This window comes from Betta splendens, chromosome 6, assembly GCF_900634795.4.
Source record: "Betta splendens chromosome 6, fBetSpl5.4, whole genome shotgun sequence".
Classification (NCBI taxonomy): domain Eukaryota; kingdom Metazoa; phylum Chordata; class Actinopteri; order Anabantiformes; family Osphronemidae; genus Betta; species Betta splendens.
The window spans coordinates 14488535-14509938 of NC_040886.2; the positions used below are offsets into that span (position 1 = coordinate 14488535).

The window sequence follows — 21404 nt, forward strand, 5'->3', positions numbered from 1 at the left end:
CTTCCTCCCACTCTCTCCCCCTTCTCTTTGCCCCCCCCACCCCCCACCGCGCATGCAGCTCCTCGCTGCATCTTCCACGCAGTGGTGATTCACTTGGCAGCCACTTCAGATAAACATGTTGTGGTGGACAGACGCCTGGGTCCCGGTCCGGAGAAGCAGCCTGACGTGGGTGGGCCCTGCCCTGGACGCGGCGTCAGCACGGGCAGCCGCGGGCAGCGCCAGCCACTCGGCCAGATGGCCCGGAGTCGAGCTCCCGCCACTGTACACGACATGCACCCGCTCGCTCCGTCTTGCCTCGCCGCGGCCCCCAGCACCACGTCACCGTGGAACCAGGGAGAATTAGCACCTAATTATAGGCTCCTCTCTGTGAGGAATGGTGCTGGTGCTGCGTGTCAGCGTGTGGAGGCTGGGTGGTTGACTCACTGTGGGACCCGGGCCTGCAGACCGCGCGCAGGACACACAGAACACACACACACGGGCCACGGAGGACGCACAAGCGATTACACACACATATGCAGGGGAACCACCTCGCCTTTCTGCTTGATTTGTGCCTCAGCGGGGTCTGTCCCCCACCCGCCACTACAAAGGATGCCACAGCACTTGCGTTCCATCTCTGATCCAAAAGGATTAATTACACACACAATGGAAGCTGATGCCTCTGGTTTCTACGCTCGGCGGGCTCCCTTGTGTTGAGGCAAGTGTAGTTAATCTTGACTGGGAACAATGGACATGTAATTCTGGTGTTTTGGTTGAGACGGAGATTTCGAGGAGCGCTTGACTTTGCTGCCATCTTGTGATTGCATCTGGACACGTACAGAATGTGAATGAGAGGCCAGGACGGATGCCTCCAACTATTGCACTAACGTAGCATCAAATAGTGGAAGTTTTAATAAGGTCACTAGTGAAGCAAGGGCCGCGAACAGGAATTACGGCTCGAACCCTTGGCAGGATCAAGAGAAAACATCCTGACAGCTGCTCAGAGGGAGACGCCAGCAGTGGTCAAAAAATAGCTGCATGATGAAACCATAGAAATGTAAAAAGCAAGAGACGCCCCGTTACACTGCAGCGAGAGAAATAACTTAACTCACGTCCATCTGGAAAGTTAGCAATTAAATGTTTATTAGGTCTGCAAAGACTTACCAAAAATAGGTTAATATAACAAAAAAGGTGAAGTACTCATTCTAATACAAAAACCATTTCCTTCACTCAGCGCTGTTGCCTTTACATCGGTCTGAATGTAAATGCACACACGTAAATGTCACTTCTGGAGCTAACACAAAGCTTTGGCAACAGAGGTTCTGTGCTGGTCAGAACCGTGAGCGGACGTCCTTGCGGGTTTTAGTGCATCTTAAGTTCGCTGTCATCCGCCGGGGGAGCGGAGAGCAGCACCAAAGAAGGAGCGGCTGGGGAGTTTGATTGATGCGAGCACATGACAAAAGCAACGGCGGCCGGTGGAGGAGCGGCGGCAGTTTATTTTAGGGCACGGCCACTTTGTACGGGCTCCCGGGGACGTTGTCGTCGCCCCATTTGACGATGACAGTGTAGCTGCCCTTGTCCTTGACGGTGTAGGTGACGTTGTAGAGCTTGTTGCCCATGTGCTTGACGTACACCTCCTCGCAGGGAGCGTGGGGTCCGTGCACGCCCACCATCAGCATGTTGGAGCCTAGACGGGGAGCGACGGGGGGGGTTTAATGGCGGGAGTCACCTTTATAAGCAAACTGCAAAAACGAACGTCATGCAACGTGCTTCTCAGCTCGTCCCAACACAGCGGGGCCTATTTTGAGTCATGCTTGTATTGCATCTCACCTGCTTTGTTGCAGTCGACCGTGAAGTTGTTCTTCTGGCCCACCGCCGCCTTGGACAGGCCCGTGCCCCGGCACACCACCTTGCTGGCGTCCGACGCCAGCTTGCCGGCGGCGGTGGAGGCGGCGGCGCTGTAGGAGCCGCCCACCTTGGAGGTCTTGGTCATCGTTTCCACCAGGACTGAGGAGGTCTCGTGGAGGCTGTGTCCCCCTGACAGTCGGGCGCCTGTGTTGAAGAGGACAGAGCGAGGACGAAAGTCAAAGAGATTCCAGCCAGACATTACATGAGAGTATGGATGAAGATATGAGGGAAACAAAGGTGCTGGAGCGTTTCGCTCTAGGGCTCCTGAGAGAGATTTTCAAAATCTTAAAAGTTCTGTTATCTTACATTAATAAAAAAGGGATTTGCATGCAGGAATATATAACTATGGTGAAGAAGAAGAAGTCGAACTTTATGTAAGCACATCCACCACAGATGACATAACATTTGCAGACATCCACACTTTGTTCCGATGAACATTTGCTTCATTGTCGAGACACTTGTCATCTCAGATCCACAGATCAGATGGGAGCGCGGCTGCTGAGCGGACCTGTGATTTTAGCTTTGAAGGGGCTGCCCACGATGTGCTGCGGCCCGCCGTATTTGATGGTGATGAGATAATTGCCGGGCGCCATGGGGATGTAGGTGATCTTGTAGCCTTCGGGACACTCGCGGCAGTCCATCTTGACCTTAGAAGGCCCGTCGATGTTCACGGAGAGGGTCCCCGAGCCGGCGTTACAGGTGTTGACCGCGAACTCTGAAGGAACGCCTGCAACGGGGAAAGGACATGAAAGGTCCGCTCATACAGTATGCGCATTTTAGAGGTGCTGAGAGGCCAGGATGTTCTGTACCTGTTGTTCCTCCCTGCAGTCCGGGGCCGTGTGCAGTCACCATGCCCGGGTCTCCAATCAGCCCCGGGTCTCCCACTCGCACGTTAAAGGGGCTCCCAGGAATGTGGCATCCATTGAACTTGACGTCTATGGAGTGAACGCCGTTCTCCCGTGGAATAAAGCGGATTGCACTCTTGTCTGAGGAGAAACAAGCGGAGCTATTACTGAGGTTCAAACCCCATTCTCTGGACACCACTGGGTCGTTGGTTGTGCGCGTGTACCGCTGTCCAGCTCTGTGACGTAGCATTCCTCCGAGGAGCCGGACGGCGTGTGGACTTTGGCGTCCACCGCGCCGCGAGCCCCGTTCCGCTGCACCATGAACGACGCTTCCTGGTTTATCTTCAAATCCTTCTCCTGCAGGAGGCGGGTAAGAATACGATCAGAACGTTTCCGTGTGTGTGACTCTTAGGAGTCATGGGGACAAAACATGATGTTCCCAAATAGGAAACAGTGTAAGAGGAGATGTACGATAGCTAGACGCTAGTGTTGCTACGTATCAGGTTTGCTAATTGCTCGTTAGAAATCTATATGCATTATAATAACTGAAAACTAAGTTAGCAAAATAACTTCGCTAATTAAACTGTGTCACATACAGTACAACCCATTTTTATTGTTTATTGCCTGTTTACATTAATCCATAATACGATATTTGGACAGGGACGTCATCATAGCCTTGATAAATTCATCGTTCCCCCACATCAGCAGGGGACAGTTAATCCAGCCCTTCATCGCTGGCCAGCATCAGAGTATTATAAGCCCGGATACTGCTCCAACACTGGCATTCAATTACACTTCAAGGGCAAAGTGCTGTTAGACAGAAATATCAACAACCACTCCTTCACTGTGCAACACGCAATCTGTTATTCAGCCCTGCTATTTTGTGGCTGTTATTTACTGCAACGCATTAATCTCAACTCTGCGCGTGCGCGTGCGTGTGTGTGTGTGTGCGTGTGTGTGTGTGTGTGTGTGTGTGTGTGTGTGTGCGTGTCTCTACCTGAAGGCTCGTGACAGTCAGCCTGCGGGCCTCGTCTGACAGTGTAGCAATCGGAACAATGAATGGGCTGTCTGGGATGTGCTCATTGTTGAACTTGATTGACACCTCGTAGTCACCTGGGGACGCACGGTTTCACCGTTTACATTAGCGACCAGACGAAGCAGCAGGACGCGTGCAGAGGAGTGCGGTATACCTGGTTCCTTCACTATGTAGGAAACCCCACACGAACCGTCCTTCCTGTCCTCAAAGGAGATTTCAGCCTTGCTCGGCCCCTCCACAGCGATGGACAGACCACCGGCGCCCGCCTCTCGGGTCCAGATGCTGAATTCGGCTAAAGGAGTGGAAACCAGTTCAGATTAGAATGGGAAAAGCTTCAGAAACACATTATCAGTATTCATAGTCCACACAGTGAACCCACTGGGTGCTCCGGCCACGCCTCTCTCCAGGCCCGGCCCCCCCGCCCGGACCTTGTGCGCCCCCCCCTCCCCCATGGGCCCCACTGTGAACTGGAAGGGGCTTCCGGGGACGTGCTGGCCCCGGTACTTCACGTTGACCGTGTGGGGTCCGATCTCCTGGGGGATGAAGCGCACGCTGTAGGTGTTGCTGCCGCCGTCCACCAGGTCGGCATCCATGGTCTTCCCGCTGGGGCTGGTCACCTGGGCCGTCATGGCCTGGGAGCCGCTCTCCACTGGAGCGACAGGGGCGACAGCACATCGGGTCAAACGCACTGACGGCGCCGCCGCCTTGAATCAGGCACCGGAGCACAAAGCATCTGGGCCCTCACCTTCGGGTCTGGCGGTGATGCCGGCAAAGCTGCTGAGGCTCTCTCTGCCCAGGAAGTCGCCAAAGACGTCCCTGAAGGGGCTCCCCCCTCCTCCCCCCACCTGGGTGCTCTCCTCCACGCGGACCTCCCTCTTGGTCTCGCCGCCGCGGGTCTTGCTGATCTCCGTGCGCTCGGTGCGGGTGTAGGTGTGGCTGCTGCGGGTGAAGGTCCTGGTCAGCCGCTCCTGGGCCGAAACCATCTGGAACCAGTTTCCTTGAGAGCGGAGCAGCAAGGCGGCGGGAATACAAATGTGAGTGTGCAGCAGCTTCACTTATTCCCACATGTGATGGGGCGACCTGCCCTCCAAACACTCCTAATTGGCTCTGTTGCTCACCTGGGATCTTGAGATTAAGGCCACATGTGCTGCCCACTGACGCAATAGAAGACGCCTGCCTCTTTCTAGTAATACTCTCTTTGATCCTTCCTTCTCCGGTAACCTTCACTGTGAAAGGGCTCCCTGCATGGGAGGAATGCAAACACAGTAAATCAACCACATGGGGTTTGGGGTTTTCGTCAGGTCCATTTTCAGTGAAAGACTCCAACCTGGGATGTGCTTTTCAGCAAACTTGATGTTAACGGCGTAGTTTCCGGGTTCGGTTGGACAGTATGTGACTCTGCACGTTCCGTCCTCCACATCCTCACAGTTGATGTCCACTTTGCTTGGACCCTCAATCGACAAGGCCAGACTGCCATAACCTAAAGCAGCGAAGAGCAGTTGGACAGGTTTCTGTATGGCTTCCTCCTGATTTTAAAGCAGAACCTCCCTCCAGCACTTACCTGCATTCCTTGTGTCCACAAAGAACTCTGCCATTTCAAAGGTGTGCGCCTCCACCAGGCCTTTGCCAAAAGCCTTGACTCTGCTGGCCTCGCCAATCTCTGACTGACCCACCATGATCTTAAACGGGCTGTTGGCCACGTGCACGCCGTTTTTCCTCACGCTCACTTCATGCTCTCCAACCTCCTTCGGGGTGAAAGAAATACCTGCCAACATATAAAAACATAAAACTATTAGATTGCATTACACAAAGCACGGGCGTTTCTCTCTTTCCTGTGTGCGTGGCTGGAGGATGCCTCACCCAGGTGTCTGTTGGGCAGCCTTTTCAGCAGACAGGGCTCCTCGTTTCCTGACGGAGCCCTGATGCTGGCGCTCAGCGAGCTCAGGTCCGTCTCCGCGATCTTCAGGGACACGTCGGCCGCCGTGCCGACGTTCAGCTGGGACGTCCTGGTTATGGAGTCGTCCCCTTGACATAAAAGAGGTGCTTCGGGTCAGCCGACTACATTGGGCTCATCCGCCATAAACATGCAGCAGCAGTGTGACGCAGTCAGCCTCACCGGTGATCTTAGCAGTAAAGGGACTCCCAGGAATGTGCTTGTTGTCAAACTTGACAATGATGTTGTAGTCTCCAGGCGCCGTGGGCAGGTAGGACACGGTGCAGGTCCCGTCTTTGTTATCCTTGCAGGTGATCTCAGCTTTGGAGGGACCCTCCACAGCCAGGGACAGACCGCCTAGGAGGCAGAACAAAGCACCCCGATGCTTCCGTTTCTCTGAGAAACATTTGTCCGCCTTCAAACTACAGAAGAGAAAGCGAGTCGTACCTTCTCCTGCGTTCTTGGTGACCACGGTAAACGTGGCGGCCTTGTTGACCATGCCGTAGCTCAGACCTGGACCGTACGCCGTCACCACTCCACTGTTCACAGCGTCCACGTAGAACTGCAGAGGGCTTCCTGTGGAAACACATGGACGAGCAGCTCTTAGACCTGTGCAGACTCATTTATCTTAGTAGCCTTTGTCAGCGTGTTCCTGACCTGGAATGTGGTTGCCGTCATATTTGATGTCCATCTCGTGCAGGCCTCTCTCCGTGGGCTGGTATTTGATCGTGATGGTGCCGTCTTTATTGTCCGTGATGTGCGGCCGGGCAGTCTTGCCTGAAGGCATCCGGACCTCACCTAGAAACGACAGCGGCGCGGGTAAACGGCGGTGGCCTTAAGCGGAGGCTTCGGGTGCGTGTCATGTTTGGTTGATGTGTGTGAGGTGTTTGTCGCACCTGTGATCTCTCCTTGTTGCGGCGTGAAGGGAACGAGAAAGTTGACGGGACGAAACAGGGGATCCACGGTGTCGCGTGGAACCACTGGTTCATTGGTGGCCTGTCAAAACAAATGATTGGTTTCATGCTAATCAGGTAAAGGGCTAGCACGTAGACATTTGACTCCTCTCTAACTCACCACCACATGGAAGGGGCTCTTTGGAATGTTCTGCCCCCCAAAGCGGATGGTGATGACGTATTTCCCAGGTTCAGGGGCTGTGTAGTAAATGTCAAAGGTCCCATCGTGGTTCTCAACCACATCCATGTCCAGCTCCATCCCCTGTGGCGTCAGCACCTTGCAGGTCACCTTGCCTTTCCCTGCAGCCTTGGCATCCACTGTGATGACGGTGTCTTCGGAGGTCTGCAGCTTCTGCAGGCTGGCTGTCAGGGACCAAGGGAGAAGAGGCGTCAGTGGGGAAACAGACTCCTGGAACCTGTTGTAGCGGGTTTATGGCACAGAGTACTTACAAACGCCGTGTCCTCCGATAGACACTGGAAGGAACAAGAACGTATGAGTGAATATACATAAATTATAAAACTTCATCTGTGGAGATCTTTTATTTATCGGAGCCATTATGCTGTTTTCTTACCGGTGAGGAGGCACTTGCTGGCGTCTCCTGTGGGCAGGGACTGAATGCGGTACGGGGAGTAGGGAATCTCATCTCCTCCGTATTTAATGGTGATGGTGTAGGGGCCCGTGGAGTCGGGCACATAGGAGACGGTGTAGGTGCCGTCCCTGTTATCCTGGATGGTTGCATTCTTCGGTTTGCCCTCGGGGTCCTGTCCCAAACAGAGAGAGCTTTTCAGATGAGCGCTCGCGGCTTAAAAGCGCGCAGGGTTTGGGTAAAGGTGAGTAAATGTGGCCGAACCCACCAGAATCTGCACGGTGAGCAGTCCCTCCCCAGCATCCCGGGCGTCGATGGTGAACTCCACGGGCAGACTCGCACACACACCTTTTGTATCCAGACCAGGGCCACTGGCTCGTACCTTACTGGCGTCATGCCCGGGCTGGGACATCACTTTAAAAGGACTGTGCATGAAGGACAGAGGGGCGCTTATTGGACTCAGACAGGATGAAAATCCCACCAGTCAGATTTTAACCTTGGTCAAACATATGCTGCACCTGTGTGGGACCTCCTGCTCTGCGTATTTGACGGCTACGGTGTAGGGGCCGTCCTGGGCCGGCGTGTAGTGGACTGTGTAGGTGCCGTCGCTGTTGTTCTTCACGCCGACCGGCTCCAGAGTGCCTGAGTTGACACGATGGAAATAATATATTTCACGCGTCAACTCAGGTTTAATGCCTATTGACTTTCTGTTCACACCTGCTGCTGTTCCGGCGCTCACCTGTCGGGCCGTAGAGCTTCACATCCAGCGGGGCCTGGCCGGCCTTGGTACAGTCCACTGTGAAGGTCTGGGGAACGTGGGCCCGGACCCCGGAGCCCAGACCCGAGCCTGAGCACTTGACCTTGCTGGGGTCCACGGGGTCCTGAACGCGCACGCGGAACGGACTCCCAGGGATGGGATGACCTCCATAGTTAATGTTGACGTCATAATCTCCAGGGGTGAAGGGGACGTACTCCACACTGCAGCTGCCGTCTTTATTGTCCTTGCAGGATATTTTTGCCTCCGACGCTCCCTCAATGGTCAGACCCAGACCTCCCGTACCAGCACCCCTGGGAGGAACGCCAGCAGTTTTCATTTCCACGTATTTGAGATACAGCGGCACTAGTTTCCCCTGTGAAAGCGACCCAACGGTACCTGGTCTCCACGGTGAAGAAGTTGGGCTTGTTGGTTATTCCTCCCTCCAGACCGGGCCCATAAGCACGGACGCGGGTTGGGTCACAGCCCTCTACCACCGGCACTCTGAAGGGGCTCTTGGGCACGGGTGCGCTGTCGTACAGCACCTCAATCAGATGCATCCCTGTGCACAGATACAGACACGAGCCAGTTCACCGCTACTGCAAGGCTCGTTTTAATTATGGACCAGACAAATTCCCTTTTAGGGACATAAACATCTGTTTACTTACAAAAGACGGCGTCCAGAACGCAGGCGCTCTGGTGAACGTACAAGGCGTTACATCTGTTCTCTATTCATTATTCTGTTACAACATTTTTCTCACAGAGGCCTCTCAGTGGGCCTTTACGGCGGATTCCCAGCCGCACCGCCGCAATATTAGAGCATGTCTGGTGCTGGAGCGCTGCTCTGTGATCTCTTTGCTTTGTGTTATGGGTCTCTATTAATACCCTCTATCATTCCCCTGCTGTACTGCTGTGTGCAGGCAGCCATCGGCGCACATAGCTGCCTGGTTAAGAGCTTCTGTTCAACAGCACACTATTTATAAAGCCCGTCTGCCTCCCTGCTCTCTGCCCCTCACATCATTGCTCCACTGCATCATCCTGTATTTATACCCCTCTCTTTGTTGCTCCTCCTTTCCCCACCGCTCCTGCTTTATTCCCAAACGGCGCCCACAAGCACCTGTTAGTGATTTTTCTGTCTGTCTCGCAGGCAGATCACAGCTCTATCCAGTCCCGCTCTCCTTTTCTTGATAAACACCTTCGTTTTCTCGTATTATCTCCGCCTTTAATTTCACAGATTATCACAGCTAAATGGTTCCATAGGAGCCTTTCTGTGCCTGCCTACCGTCCTCAAACGCGGTGTACTCCACTCTGTAGGTGCCATCCCCCTTGTCGGTGATGTAGCTCTCTGTGTTGCTGCCGGAGGGGTTTCGAATGTGAACTTTGACATGATTTCCCCCGACCTTGTTGAGGGCGCGGGCATCGACAATGAAGTGAGTTGTGACTTCCCTCAGGACACCTACAACCAGAAAAGCCCCTCAGGTTATCTGGTACAGAGGAGTAACATCAAACCCCAGTACTTAGACATTACAGGATAAATCTTCATGACTGATTCATGAGACCCTTTTTAACTATTTAAAACAGGGGCTGTAACTTTCGGTGAACTTTTTCTATAATTAACCGTCATCTGTTTCCAGTTGACTGCTAAATGCACGTAATCATTTAGTCTTTAAGATGGCAATTAATAATTAAAACATGCTACAGTTTACCTAAAATACAATGTCTGACAAAAAGCACAAATCCAGGACATAAAACGAGGAAACTTGCAAATACTGACATTTAAGATAAATATTCTGACAGAACCTATTCCTTTTAACGCTAGCATAGCTCCGGGCCGCGGTGCCGTTACCTCGGGGCTCCACTCCTGGGCCGTACACGTGCACGCCACTGGTGTCCACAGAGGGCTCCACCTGCAGGGTCTTCGGGAAGTGAGGAATCATCTGGCCCCCGTACTTGATGGTTATGGTGTGCGTGCCGTGGAAGGGTGGGATGTACGTGACGGAGAACATCCCCTCCGCGCTCTTCTGAATGTGCACCTCGGCCTTCGCCCCGGTTTCCGACACGATCTCGATGGTGAGCTCGCCGTCGCCCGCGCGCGTGCAGTCCACGGTGAAGGTGGCCGGCTCGCCCGCCTTGGCCTTCTCCAGGCCGGGGCCGCTGGCGCTCACCTTGCTGGGGTCGAAGGCCGGCCGCACCGTGGCTTTGAAGGGGGAGCCGGGGATGTGCTGCTCCGCAAACAGGATGTTGATGGCGTACTCGCCGGGTTCCGTGGGGAGGTAGGCGACCGAGCACGTGCCGTCGCCGTTGTCCTGGCACTCGATTTTGGCCTCGCACGGGCCCTCCACCGTCAGGCCCAGCCCACCCGCCCCGGCCCCCTTTGTGTCAATGGTGAACGGAGCAGGTTTGCCCACAACGCCTCCCTTCAGGCCTGGGCCGAACGCTCGCACCTGTTTTTGAGATGTTATGTTACTTTTCTTGAGCAGCATAAAAATGTACGTTGTGTTTCTTGAGCCCCAAGTATTAGAGTGAATCAGCTCTCATGGACCTTTACCTTTGAGGAGTCAGCGGGCATCACTGCTTCGACCCCAAAGGGGCTCCCCATCACCGGGTTGCCATCGTAGCTGACATCAACCTTGTACTGCCCCTCTTCTGGGGGAATGTACTTCACACTGTGAGAGCCTTTGGCCTTGTCGGACTCCAGCTTGCATGGGATTGGTCGCCCAGAGGGCGAGGTCATTTTCACACCTACATTTCCCTGCCCACCAGCACCCTTTGTGTTGACTCTGAACTCCTGGTCCTTTCCAACCTCCACTTCTGAAAAACACATTTCCATCAAACACTTAATTCTTTTGTATTCGTTTTTACGCTATAAATACCCAGATTCAGTATTTGGTAATGTAACTTACTGGCGTCCAGTCCCTCCACTTTCACCTTCCCTATATCCAAAGGTGGCGCCACGGTGACGTGGAAGGGGCTCTTTGGAATGGGATCTCCTCCGTGTGTCACTGAAATCACCATGTTACCCTAACGACCAAAAAATAATACATGTTTAACAATTGGTGGCGTTAATATCAATCATTCTGTTCTGTTGTTGGATTTCAAAGCACCTCTTGAAGAGCTGTGTACTTGACAGTGTAGGAGTAATCGTGGTTATCTATGATCTCGAAGTCACGAACTGCCTCCCCTGACCCTGACGCTGCAAAATGCACCTCGGGCTTCGCTTTGCCAGCTCCCTTTGTGTAGATGGTGAAGTGTGTTGGAGCGCCCACCTCCACTCCTGAAACCCGCAAGTATTCGTCAGAACTATCAGTTCCCATCAAACAGCATCGTCCTCTCACAGCAGAAAATGTTAAAAACTTTCACCTGTCTTGTTGAGCCCAGGACCCTCTGCTCTAACCTTCCCAGCATCATGGGACGGGTCCACTTTGACTTTGAATGGACTGATGGGAATTTCCTGATAAAATCAATGATACAAAAACATAATCTCAGTGATGAGAGTGATGTCACTGGCGTCCGGCCCTACACGCTGTTTCTTCTTACCTGCTCAGCAAACAGCACCATGATGGTGTACCGGCCGGGGCCGGGCGGAGTGTACTTGACAGTGAAAGTGTCATTGTCATTCTTGATGATGTCAAAGTCAATGTCTGCCTCAGCAGGGCCAACCACCCCTGGGGCACACTTGATTCCAATGCTGATGTCCCCTAATGGCGTATAGCAATGAGCACAGTTCATACAGGTCATTCAAGATAGATGTTCTGAATAAATAAGAGACTTTCCAGAGCGCTGCCCTGTACAGTACATCCATCCAAGCCACTTCAAATAACCGACCCTTGGCAGCTCCAATGCACACGTTTATCTGTGTTCCTGCTGTACTTTTCAATATTATATGATGTGGCGCTAATTTCATTAAGAGTCGGCTCAAGTCAAAAGAGTTTTTGTAACCGCCCACATGATCTCCTCACCTTGCCCAGCCTCGCTGCAGTCCACAGTGAAGTATGTTGGCTCATTAGCCTTGAGCCCTGTCTTCTCCACTCCAGGCCCATAGACCTTGACTCTGTCTGGATGAGAACCCTCTCCAACCAGCACCTAATGAATTCACAGTGCACTTGAGGCAGGAGCAATTGGCTGAAGTAGAGCTGCAGCAGTCCTCTGACTTTATCTATATTTTGTGAAGTATCATTATATTAAGTTGACTGAATTCTAAGTGCGGTCTAACTATGGTTGCATGCACCGCGTCACGTGTCTCACCCTGAAAGGGCTGTTGGGTACATTGACCTCTCCCCAGGTGACGATGATGGTGTGTTTAATGGGCTTTACAGGAGTGTACACACACAGAAATGTGCCGTCTCCCCTGTCAGTGATCTTGATGTTGATGGTGCAGCCTTCAGCATCCTGAGTGGATAAAAAAGCATGCGAGTTCTGGAGTGTACAGCCGTATGCAATATAAATGATGTGTACCCATAAATAAACCATGACTGTTTCACAAACCAGGGCTCTCCATACGGTACCTGCGCGTAGATCTTGAGGTGACCCTTCCCGGCCAAGCGGGCATCAATAGTGAATTCGGTGGGCTTGTTTACAATGACACCCGTCGGCTGCAGGCCTGGACCGTAGGCTTTTACCTGCAACAAACACAAGGAGGGTGAACTTTTCTTGTTCAGAGTTTGGGTTTATCCTCATCTTTGCTTTCTGAGTCGGCGACAGGGATTTACTTTCTCAGGGAACACATCGTTGGCTGCAGGGAGGATATGAGCCATGAAGGGACTGTCTTTGATGTCCTCATCGTCACAGATGACGTGGACGGCATAGTCACCGGGCTCCGTGGGCCAATAGCGCACGTCACAGGAGCCGTCGCCTTTGTCATCACACTCAATCTTAGCCTGTGATGGGCCTTCGATGGAGAAGCCTGAGCAAAGCAATTACTGACACATCAGCGCTCAAAATGCATTTAAAATAATTGACTTTTCTTTATGACAGTTCGTCTTCGTGCATGTCTCACCCAGAGTTCCAACTTCGGTGCCGATAGCCTCCACCACGAAGTCTGCAGATTTTCCCACCATGCCCGTCTTCAGACCAGGACCCCAGGCCCTCACTTTCTGAAAACCTGCCTCCTCACCCACCTCCACCTCGAAAGGGCTGCAGAATACAAAATATCACCGATCACGCATGGGAATGTGCATAGTTAATAAATAGCTACAGGCAGCAGCAGAGCCTACCTGCGTGGGATGGGCTGGCCTCCCCATGTGATCCTCACTGTGTATTTACCAGCTTTGAGGGGGTAATATTCGCATTCATACACACCGTTCCCAGCGTCTCGTACTTTGACTTGCTCCTCTGCTCCAGCTGAGGATAATTAATATAGTCAATATGGGAGTTTTATCGGGTCAGAAAGGCATTTTACACCTTGTGTTTTGCACTTTATCGTATGCATATGCAAATTAGACCCTGCAGACAAAGAACCCAAACAAAGGAAGCTTCTCCTAAAATGTACAAGGAGGGAGAGGAGTGATGCTGAGAAGAGAGAGCTGTCTGACTCACTCAGGCCTTTGACGGAGACGTTCAGGGCTCCGCTGCCAGCTCCCTTGGTGAAAACTTTGAAGTCTGCAACCTCCTTCACTCTCACGCCTTTAGGCTGAAGGCCTCTGCCTGTCGCTCTGCAGGCATTCGGGTTAATTGCTGAAAGGAACGACAACAAGTGTGAGAGCCAGAAATATTTAGCAAAGCAAACAGCGAGTGAGCGCAGCCAGCAGCTGACACCAGCGTTAGTAGGAACTGAATTTCCTAAAGGTTGACTGACAGAACCTGAAAATGAAAATGACGCTTTATGCAGAACATATAACATAGAGTACAGAATGCTGAATAGCACTGAGTGCATCAAGGGAGCGTCTGACAACATTTCAGTCAGTCACTCAGAAATGTTGACTGCAGGCTTAAACTCAATGCAAATTTGGATGCAATAACAAACAAATCAACAGCATAAGCCAAGATATTTAACTGGGAAGAGAAACTCAACCCGAAACACAAACTGGGACATTCTGCAAATTGCATGTGCAGTATTGCATCTCATCTCTTTTTTAATTGAAATCATCAAGCCGCAGGACGCAAGGAATCGGAGCGGGCCCATGAAGCAAGTCTCAGAGAAAGCGCAGAGGCCATCTGCAGGGCAGTGCAGAGGGGGGGGCTGGGGGGGCAGATCTGGCTAAACCACGAGCACAGGCTCCTTTCCAGCAGACCATACTAACTTGGGCGACCGGGTTTTGGGGGAGGGGCCCCCTTCCCACCCTTCACTCCAGGAGGGGTGCGCACTGACTGGGGGACTATCTGCAGAGGAGCTCCTGTGGGAGGAGCAACAGGCGGCGCTAGAATGACAGACAGGAAGGGTTATTGTCTATATTGGGCGGCTGTTCCCAGGGAGAATAAAGATGACTTTAGATTGTGATGGATCGCTCACCGTGACACTAACAGCACGGTGGAAAATCGGATTTGTCTGACAGTAATTTAGCAGGCAGACGGATGACTTACCCTCCGCGATGTTGACAGTGAAAGGGCTCTTGGGGATCTCTTGGCCCGCAAACAGCACATGAATGGTGTGAGGCCCCTCCAGCACCGGGCGATAGGTGCATCGGAAGACGCTGTCGCCCTTATTCTCCAGGATCAGCTCCACGGTGTCCTTTTTGCCCTGCGGATCCACGATGACCACGCTGACGTCGCCGTTACCGGCGCCTGAGTGTGACGGAACGGGGTCAATTAGCTTCCACAGAACCAGAAGTTTTCATTCGATGGCATTGCTGTCTGCACTCATACAGTTCGTACCGGCGGTATAGATGTCAAAGTAGGTGGGTTTGTTGGCCATGTTGCCCGTGGGCTCCAGACCGGGCCCCCGGGCGTTGACTTTCCTGGCATCACCCACATCCTTCGCCACGTTCACTGTGTACGGGCTCTTATCGATGTCCTGACCGGCAAACAACACTTTCACCTAAAAAATAAAAGTCAAGACATTAAAGCTTTGGCCCCAGTTCATATGTGCAACAGTCCAAAGGGCAGGACCTCACCTTATGGACCCCTTCAACTTTAGGAACGTAAGTGACTGTGTAGGTTCTCTTTTTGTCCTTGTTGGGTTTAACTTTAGCCTGAAAGAGGAACGACAGGTTCAGACACTTACTGATCACTGGTGCTGCCTTCAACTGCAATCTGGGCAAGTGATAATACTGCTTTTGTACTAGTTCCAACTTGCCTCTTCTGTGTGGCCTTCAGGGTCCTCCACGTAGACCAGGACCTCGCCGCTTCCAGCTTCGAGCGTTTCCACGGTGAACACAGCTGGATGCAGCACCTTGTTGCCATGAGGCTCGATGCCTGTGATGTAAAAGCAGATTCCGCATGTATCAAGGCTTGTTTATGTGCTGACACATCAAAGTGTTCATCATCAAGGCCAGAGTTCGTGTTGGATGAGTGGGTGGATACGTCTCGCACCTGGTCCATAGGCTTTGGCCTTGTTTGGGAAGAGCTGCTTGGGCCTGAGAGGAGCTCCGGGCTTCAGCTTTGCCTTGGGGAACTGGGACAGGTAGGTCATCACAGAGTGCTCGTCCACATCTGGGTCCACGATCTCCTCAGGGGCAATGACCTGCAGGAGAAAACGATCGCCGGCATGAATGAGAAGCAGCCTGGGTTTTTTACTCTCCTGTTAAATCCAGTCTTTTCATTTTTAAAATGACGGTGCTGCTATTTGTCAGTCGGGTGTAGTTGACTCTTTATACAGCTTTCCCTTTATTAAGCATTGTACAATTGGATTTAACAAGGATTAAACTTATTTATCCCTCCCACCACTGCCTCGCTCTCCCCACTCCACTTGTTTGCTTGTCTTTCACATCGTGGCACAAAGCCACGCTCCACGCGGGTTATATTTAACCCCAGGACACGGGGCTAAGTATTGTTGCCCTCAATAAGCCAGTCAGGGGGATTTATCCTGAGCCGGACCTCTCCCACAGCCCCCTAACAGCACCACACTGGAATCTAGCCCCCAGGCTGCAAAGCCATGACCCCCCCAGGTATCTGCGCAGCCCTTAGCCTCATGGAGAACAGCGAACCCTGAGACAAACAAGTAAACAAGCCGCATTGTGCGAATTACAACGACTGGAAACACACTCTGCTCACATTGTTATTCTGATGAGCGCAGGCATATTTACGCTTCTGTTTTGGAGGCTGGCTCAGAATGTGTGAAGAAATGTCACACCTCCACAGATTCACAAATCTACTATGTACAACTCCTACACGCTCACTTACCAAGAGCTACAATAAGGTAAAAGAAAATATTAAAAGTGAGCTGGGTAATAAATATTTCATGACACCCTCAGGATTCTCTCTGCGGAAAAACACTGGGCTTCGTATCATTTACATGTTGGAGTTGAGCGCGGCCCCATGGACGCGCGCGCGCGTGCGCTCAGGTGTGTTTGCACTCGCGAACGTGTCCTTGCCTTAAACCGCGCGACAGATCAAAATGAATGGTGCACATTGGAAACCCGCCCGCTGAGCGAAACGGTGTTCCCATCAGCACCAACAGAAGGCGTCCGTCGGCTTCTTTTCCTGCGACATCGGGCCCGTCTGCTGACCTCCAGCTGGGCGGAGGCTAAAGCGGCTACTGTGTGTGCGGCGGGCGTCTGCGGAGCGTCTTACCTGAGGCACGCCCAGCCAGTCGTCCGCCTGCTGCATGGCCTCCCTGGCATTCTGAACGGGCTGGTTGGGGTCCCACTCGGCCCAGTCGGGGCACAGACCTGCAGAATACCCACGGGACGGTTAGACGGCTGACGCAGGCGGCTGCGGATGCTATAATAAGGCCACTCGCTGTCAGCGCTATCTCTCCCACACCTCCAGCAACAGCATTGCATGACTATAGCCAGAGTGCTGCGCTTGAGTTTGAAGGCTCCACTGTGACTCAGGTGCACGGTGAAGCCTCCTGCATGCAGCTAATGCCTAAATTGGATTAGTGTGATGATGGACAGGCCCATACACACACACACACACACACACACACACTTAGATTACTATTAACAATTAAATAAAACACAGACATTTGGTCATGGTTCACATGCATGGAGGCGAATGTCTGCTGGGAGGAAGCAGGGTGTGTGTGTGTGTGTGTGTGTGTGTGTGTGTGTGTGTGTGTGTGAGCTGGACCAGTTTCCTCAGTTACCCTGCTGTTCGGTATTAGCTGGTGAAACGGCGCAGCCTTGTATGGTCAGTGTTGCTGCAGTGTTTGAAAGATGCGTCTGCTCAGATCCGCGCTCACATAAACACAGTTAAACATGATGTACGGTGCTTCTCGCGACTCCCCAACCTCCTCGCAGCGCGAAGCCGGAGTTGGGAGCCCATGTTCCCTGTGATGTTCGCCGTCGGAGGCAGGAGCCCGGACTGGCGGCGGCTCAATTCTGGCCTTGTGATCCTTGAATCTCTGGCTCAGGCACCTCCCTGTGACAGATCGCTCTGGGTGTTGATGCCGGGCCAACACCCCCCCCCAACCCCCCCCCACTCCGACAGAAAAGGAAGAATGGTGGCCAAATTTGGGGCGCTGTGTAGCAGCATCGCTATAAACGCCATGCCGGACTCGGGCCTTGGGGCCTGAACGAACGCCTCGGTCTTTGTGGGACAGCTGCAGGGACGTCCTCGGGGGTCAGCGCCCCCCCACACCCAGCGACTGGACCTGCTCTCCAGGGACAGATTACACCGGCTGCCATCCGAGTCTGGACCTGGACGCTAGCGCGTACGGCCTTTAGCTCTGGCCGAGAGATGCCGACAAGGTGATACTGTTTCCAACACACTGATTGACACATGCTTGACCTTCGCCTCCGTAGCAACGGAGCAAAACTGCCACACACACACACACACACACACACACACACACACACACACACACACACACACACGCCTGTCAGCGGGCTCCGCGTGGCTCTGAATCAGCATTCGCGCCGCTCGCCTCTTACCGGGGGCGCAGTTGTCCACCAGAGCTCCCAGGGCTTTGCCGTCCCGCCAGTCACGGTTGAAGTTGTTGATGGGCAGCTGCGGCACTTTGTTCTGAATCCAGCCCAGCAGGCGCTGCTTGGGGGTCAGCTTCTTCGTCTCCTCCTCGTCCTCGTCGTCCCACATGGGCATAGAGATGGAGTAGTGGAGGATGAGAGTCCAGATGAGACCCAGGATCAGCTTTAGATTCCCATCCACTATGGCTTTGCTATCTGCAGTGTGACAGTGCAGACAAGCGTGATCGTGAGGATTTATAAACTCTGAACATTTGCATAATCCACAGTTTCAACTCTTTGTGGGTTTGAATTTCATGCATGTTGATCTTGATGACCGTGACCCCCTAATGCTAAACACCTAGATCTCTCTCCATATACTGTATTTATATATATGATTATTTCCTTGCTGCCCAGCTGACTGGGCTATTCTGAGTAGAAATATAAACAATGATGATTGACTGCTGAGAGGACAAGAATCTAATGCTCCTCGCTACTTCCCCTGAGCCCCGTTCTCCCAGACAGCTGTCTGGCTGAGGACCCCTGACAATCTGTCATCCGGTCACAATGGTACACTGAAGACAGTGACAGCTGAAGATATGTGGAAGAGGATCCCCCCGCGCATAAATACCACTCGGATTTCAATTACAAGCAAAACTTGTAGCGCGAGCGCGTGATAAATCAAACAAGGTGGAGATTAGAGTCAGTGACAGCGAGCACGCAGCTCATTTCACTCCATTCTCTGAGGGAAGTCTTCCGAATACGACATTTTAAATCCACTCTAAATTAGGAATTTAGCCATTTAAGCTAAATAACCTCAGAGGCGCTTTAGACTTTAATGTTTCATCAGCTAATTGCGTGTGATACACCCCAGTTAATTAATTAGAGCTTTGACAACAGGGGACCTTCGCGCCAGCTGTTTATCACGGGGCCCGTGACACCGCGTGACTGGCGCCGGCAGGTGGCACGGCGCGGTTCTGAACCCGTCAGGTCCGGCTTTGAGGCCAACTGTGCGGCCGGAGGGGCATCGGCCGGACGTTATCTGGTTACACGCTGTGACGCGCGTGCAGCGGCGCTGGGACCGTGGAAGGAGACGGGGGCGTTATCTGAAGAGGCCGCGCCGACCCGGCCCAGATGCAGGCGAGGAGAAGGAACCGCCGGCCGGGGCTTCTGTTATCTCGGCCCGCTTCTGTCAAAGCAGTCTGACCCGCTGTGCGTCTGAACAGCTGCGAGAACTGTGCCAGACACGCGCCGATGCTCTATTTTGGACCCAGGATTTCTGGTGATATCTGTGATGGCGACCTTTGGTTGTGATGGACCGGACCTCAGACACTCGCTAACGCTAACGCTAAAGCATGTTTAGGTGGAGGTGTGTGTGTCCTTCACTGTCACCCAGCCAACGCCTCAGCCTTGATGGGAATTTCACTCAAGTGCTGCAGAACCATTAGTCACCGCGACAGACAGCTTTAATAACTATTCTCCTCCAACTCGTCACTCGTCCTAATTTATCTTCCCTCCGTGCTTTCTCCTGTTACACTACTAGTTTCTCCCAGTTGTCAAATAGTCTTAAGAGGCGACGTTCTGCTCGCTCCGGTGGAATGAGATCCTCTTGTTGGGAGTGTGCGAATGTGACACAAATTTCACAAATCCACTACAATTTAATATAACCTCAGCTATCTGTGGGTGCAGCCTGAGCCTCAAATCCCACCAGAGTTAATCCTCACCTCACAGGAGCTGCTGAATAGCCTGGACAGCAATTGGATGTTTGGGAAAAGCCCCAGAGAGTCGTTCTGACCCAGTAGAGACAAAAGTGTGTGTGTGTGTGTGTGTGTGTGTGTGTGTGTGTGTGTGTGTGTGTGTGTGTGTGTGTGTGTGTGTGTGTGGCTGCGATGCTCATGCATAACTTTTGTCATTCTCATTAGCACAGCCCTAGTGAATTTCTAGTCCACAGTTTACCACATTGCTGCCGTGGGAGTCAGTAAAGGATGCGACGGAGAAACCGGGCCTCGGGTCTGACACCAGTTAATGACCTCGGTGACACTTCTGCAGAAACTTTCCAGCGAGCTGAGCTCTACGCCGGTTTCCAAGGGTGTGTGAAGGCCACATGCCACTGCTGGCCTGATAACGTACCAGCAGGCCAATGGTGGAGACATGGCAGCTTCAAAAACAGTTCACTGTCCGTTATTTGAGTTTCACCATTAAACCATTAAAGAGCATCTTACCTATAGAGACCAGTTTGATGTGCTCTCTGTCCAGGAACTCGAGGGCCACAGAAACATTCTCGAGCTTCATCTGGCGGAAGTTGGGTCTGCTGTGGTGCTTTCTGTACATCTTCTTCTGGCTCAGGACCTCCAGGAGGGAGATGAGCTTGAGCCCATCGCTGAACTCCCTCTGCAGGTCCGTGATGGTCTTATTGACGCACTTCAGGTGCTCGTTGCACCACCGGGTGAACGTGTTCTGCTGGATCTTCTTCCACGGCGCGTCCTCGGCCAGGTCCTTCTCCGTGGCCGGCATCTCGTCGTCCTCCTCCTCGCCGAAGTCCGTGGCCTGGTAGTACTGCGGGGGCAGCTGGTCGTCGCCGTAGTTGTTGCTCATCACGACGGCTTTTTATACCGCGGCGACGCTCGGACCGTTGCGCTCGGCGGCGCAGAAAACTTTCGCAGGTCGGTGAAAAGCGCGCTCCCGCGGAGGACGGTTCGAACTTGGACGCGTTTCAAAAGCAGACGACAGACTTTTCGGACGTACTTGCGATTTCACGACGGTGATGGATGAGGTTATCCGGCTTTTAATGCGCGAGGCGGCTCCGCGGTGCGCTTTTTTTAATTGGCACCCTCTCGGTAAGTCGTTGATTCGCTGCGTCGGGAAACTTTGGAGGCAGAAGAAGCGCTGGCGGAGGTCGCTCTGAGCGTGTTTCACTTGAATGTTGGGAGAAACCGATGAGGGGGTTTATAAAGGACCCCGGGCCACGTCACTCAAACCCTGCGATCATAGTCTATTTGTTAATCCGTGGGGATAACTGGAGCCGGGCTCGGTTTACGGGAGGATGGGGCAGCGATTGGTCCGAGCCGCGACGGCGCAACAGTTGCGGCATGCGCCTTATTTTTAGGCGCTCCTATTTGGGCGAGTGGGAGCTGGGACGCGCCGATTGTTGTCAATGTGTGTCACTCCCAGGGTCCGAGAAGCTGAACGAGTGGGCTAAAAATAGACAGGGAGAAACGGGCACAGCGCGTCCGTCCAGGTTTGTGGGTAATTGGTAAAGAGCGGGACTGAGGCCGTAGAGACGCGTTTCTACAGGTTGAGGTCGTCAAGATGAAGCAACTGCACCGTGAGCAGCGATCTGCCTCCTCTGAGTCAAACCTGTTTCCACAGAGAGACGCAAAGGCCACAATAGACTGACTTCTAACATAACAT

At 52.9% G+C, this 21404-nt stretch overlaps 1 protein-coding gene across 2 annotated transcripts; it reads right to left on the reverse strand.

Annotated features, from left to right (window-relative positions):
- Positions 1–1097: 1097 nt before the first annotated feature.
- Positions 1098–20927, reverse strand: LOC114856842 (filamin-C-like). Of its 2 annotated transcripts, XM_029152634.3 has the most exons (47): positions 20216–20927; positions 17964–18212; positions 16660–16757; positions 15460–15610; positions 15224–15342; positions 15042–15119; positions 14803–14965; positions 14512–14712; positions 14232–14348; positions 13528–13665; positions 13206–13332; positions 12989–13125; positions 12702–12895; positions 12498–12611; positions 12238–12381; positions 11952–12075; positions 11530–11690; positions 11353–11443; positions 11097–11266; positions 10896–11013; positions 10541–10803; positions 9839–10436; positions 9275–9448; positions 8392–8554; positions 7978–8306; positions 7757–7880; positions 7507–7663; positions 7224–7413; positions 7102–7125; positions 6773–7014; positions 6595–6694; positions 6356–6496; positions 6146–6274; positions 5882–6055; positions 5626–5790; positions 5327–5530; positions 5093–5245; positions 4884–5006; positions 4511–4762; positions 4145–4414; positions 3920–4057; positions 3727–3842; positions 2954–3086; positions 2694–2870; positions 2393–2611; positions 1807–2028; positions 1098–1663 (listed from the first exon to the last, which is right to left on the reverse strand). In XM_029152634.3, exons 1-47 carry the CDS (start codon positions 20586–20588, stop codon positions 1476–1478), a joined length of 8235 nt encoding a protein of 2744 aa, XP_029008467.1. In that variant the 5' UTR covers positions 20589–20927; the 3' UTR covers positions 1098–1475. The 2 variants fall into 2 exon arrangements, with proteins under 2 accessions (XP_029008467.1, XP_029008468.1); XM_029152635.3 differs by lacking the exon at positions 14232–14348.
- Positions 20928–21404: the final 477 nt, after the last annotated feature.

Coding starts and splice junctions, on each gene's coding strand:
- LOC114856842 (XM_029152634.3), bottom strand. CDS start 20,588: ATGAGCAACAACTACGGCGACGACCAGCTGCCCCCGCAGTACTACCAG. Junction 7,414..7,506: donor TGCTCACCGTGCAGATTCTG/GTGGGTTCGGCC, acceptor TGTTTGGGACAG/GACCCCGAGGGCAAACCGAA. Junction 6,497..6,594: donor GCAACAAGGAGAGATCACAG/GTGCGACAAACA, acceptor TGTCGTTTCTAG/GTGAGGTCCGGATGCCTTCA.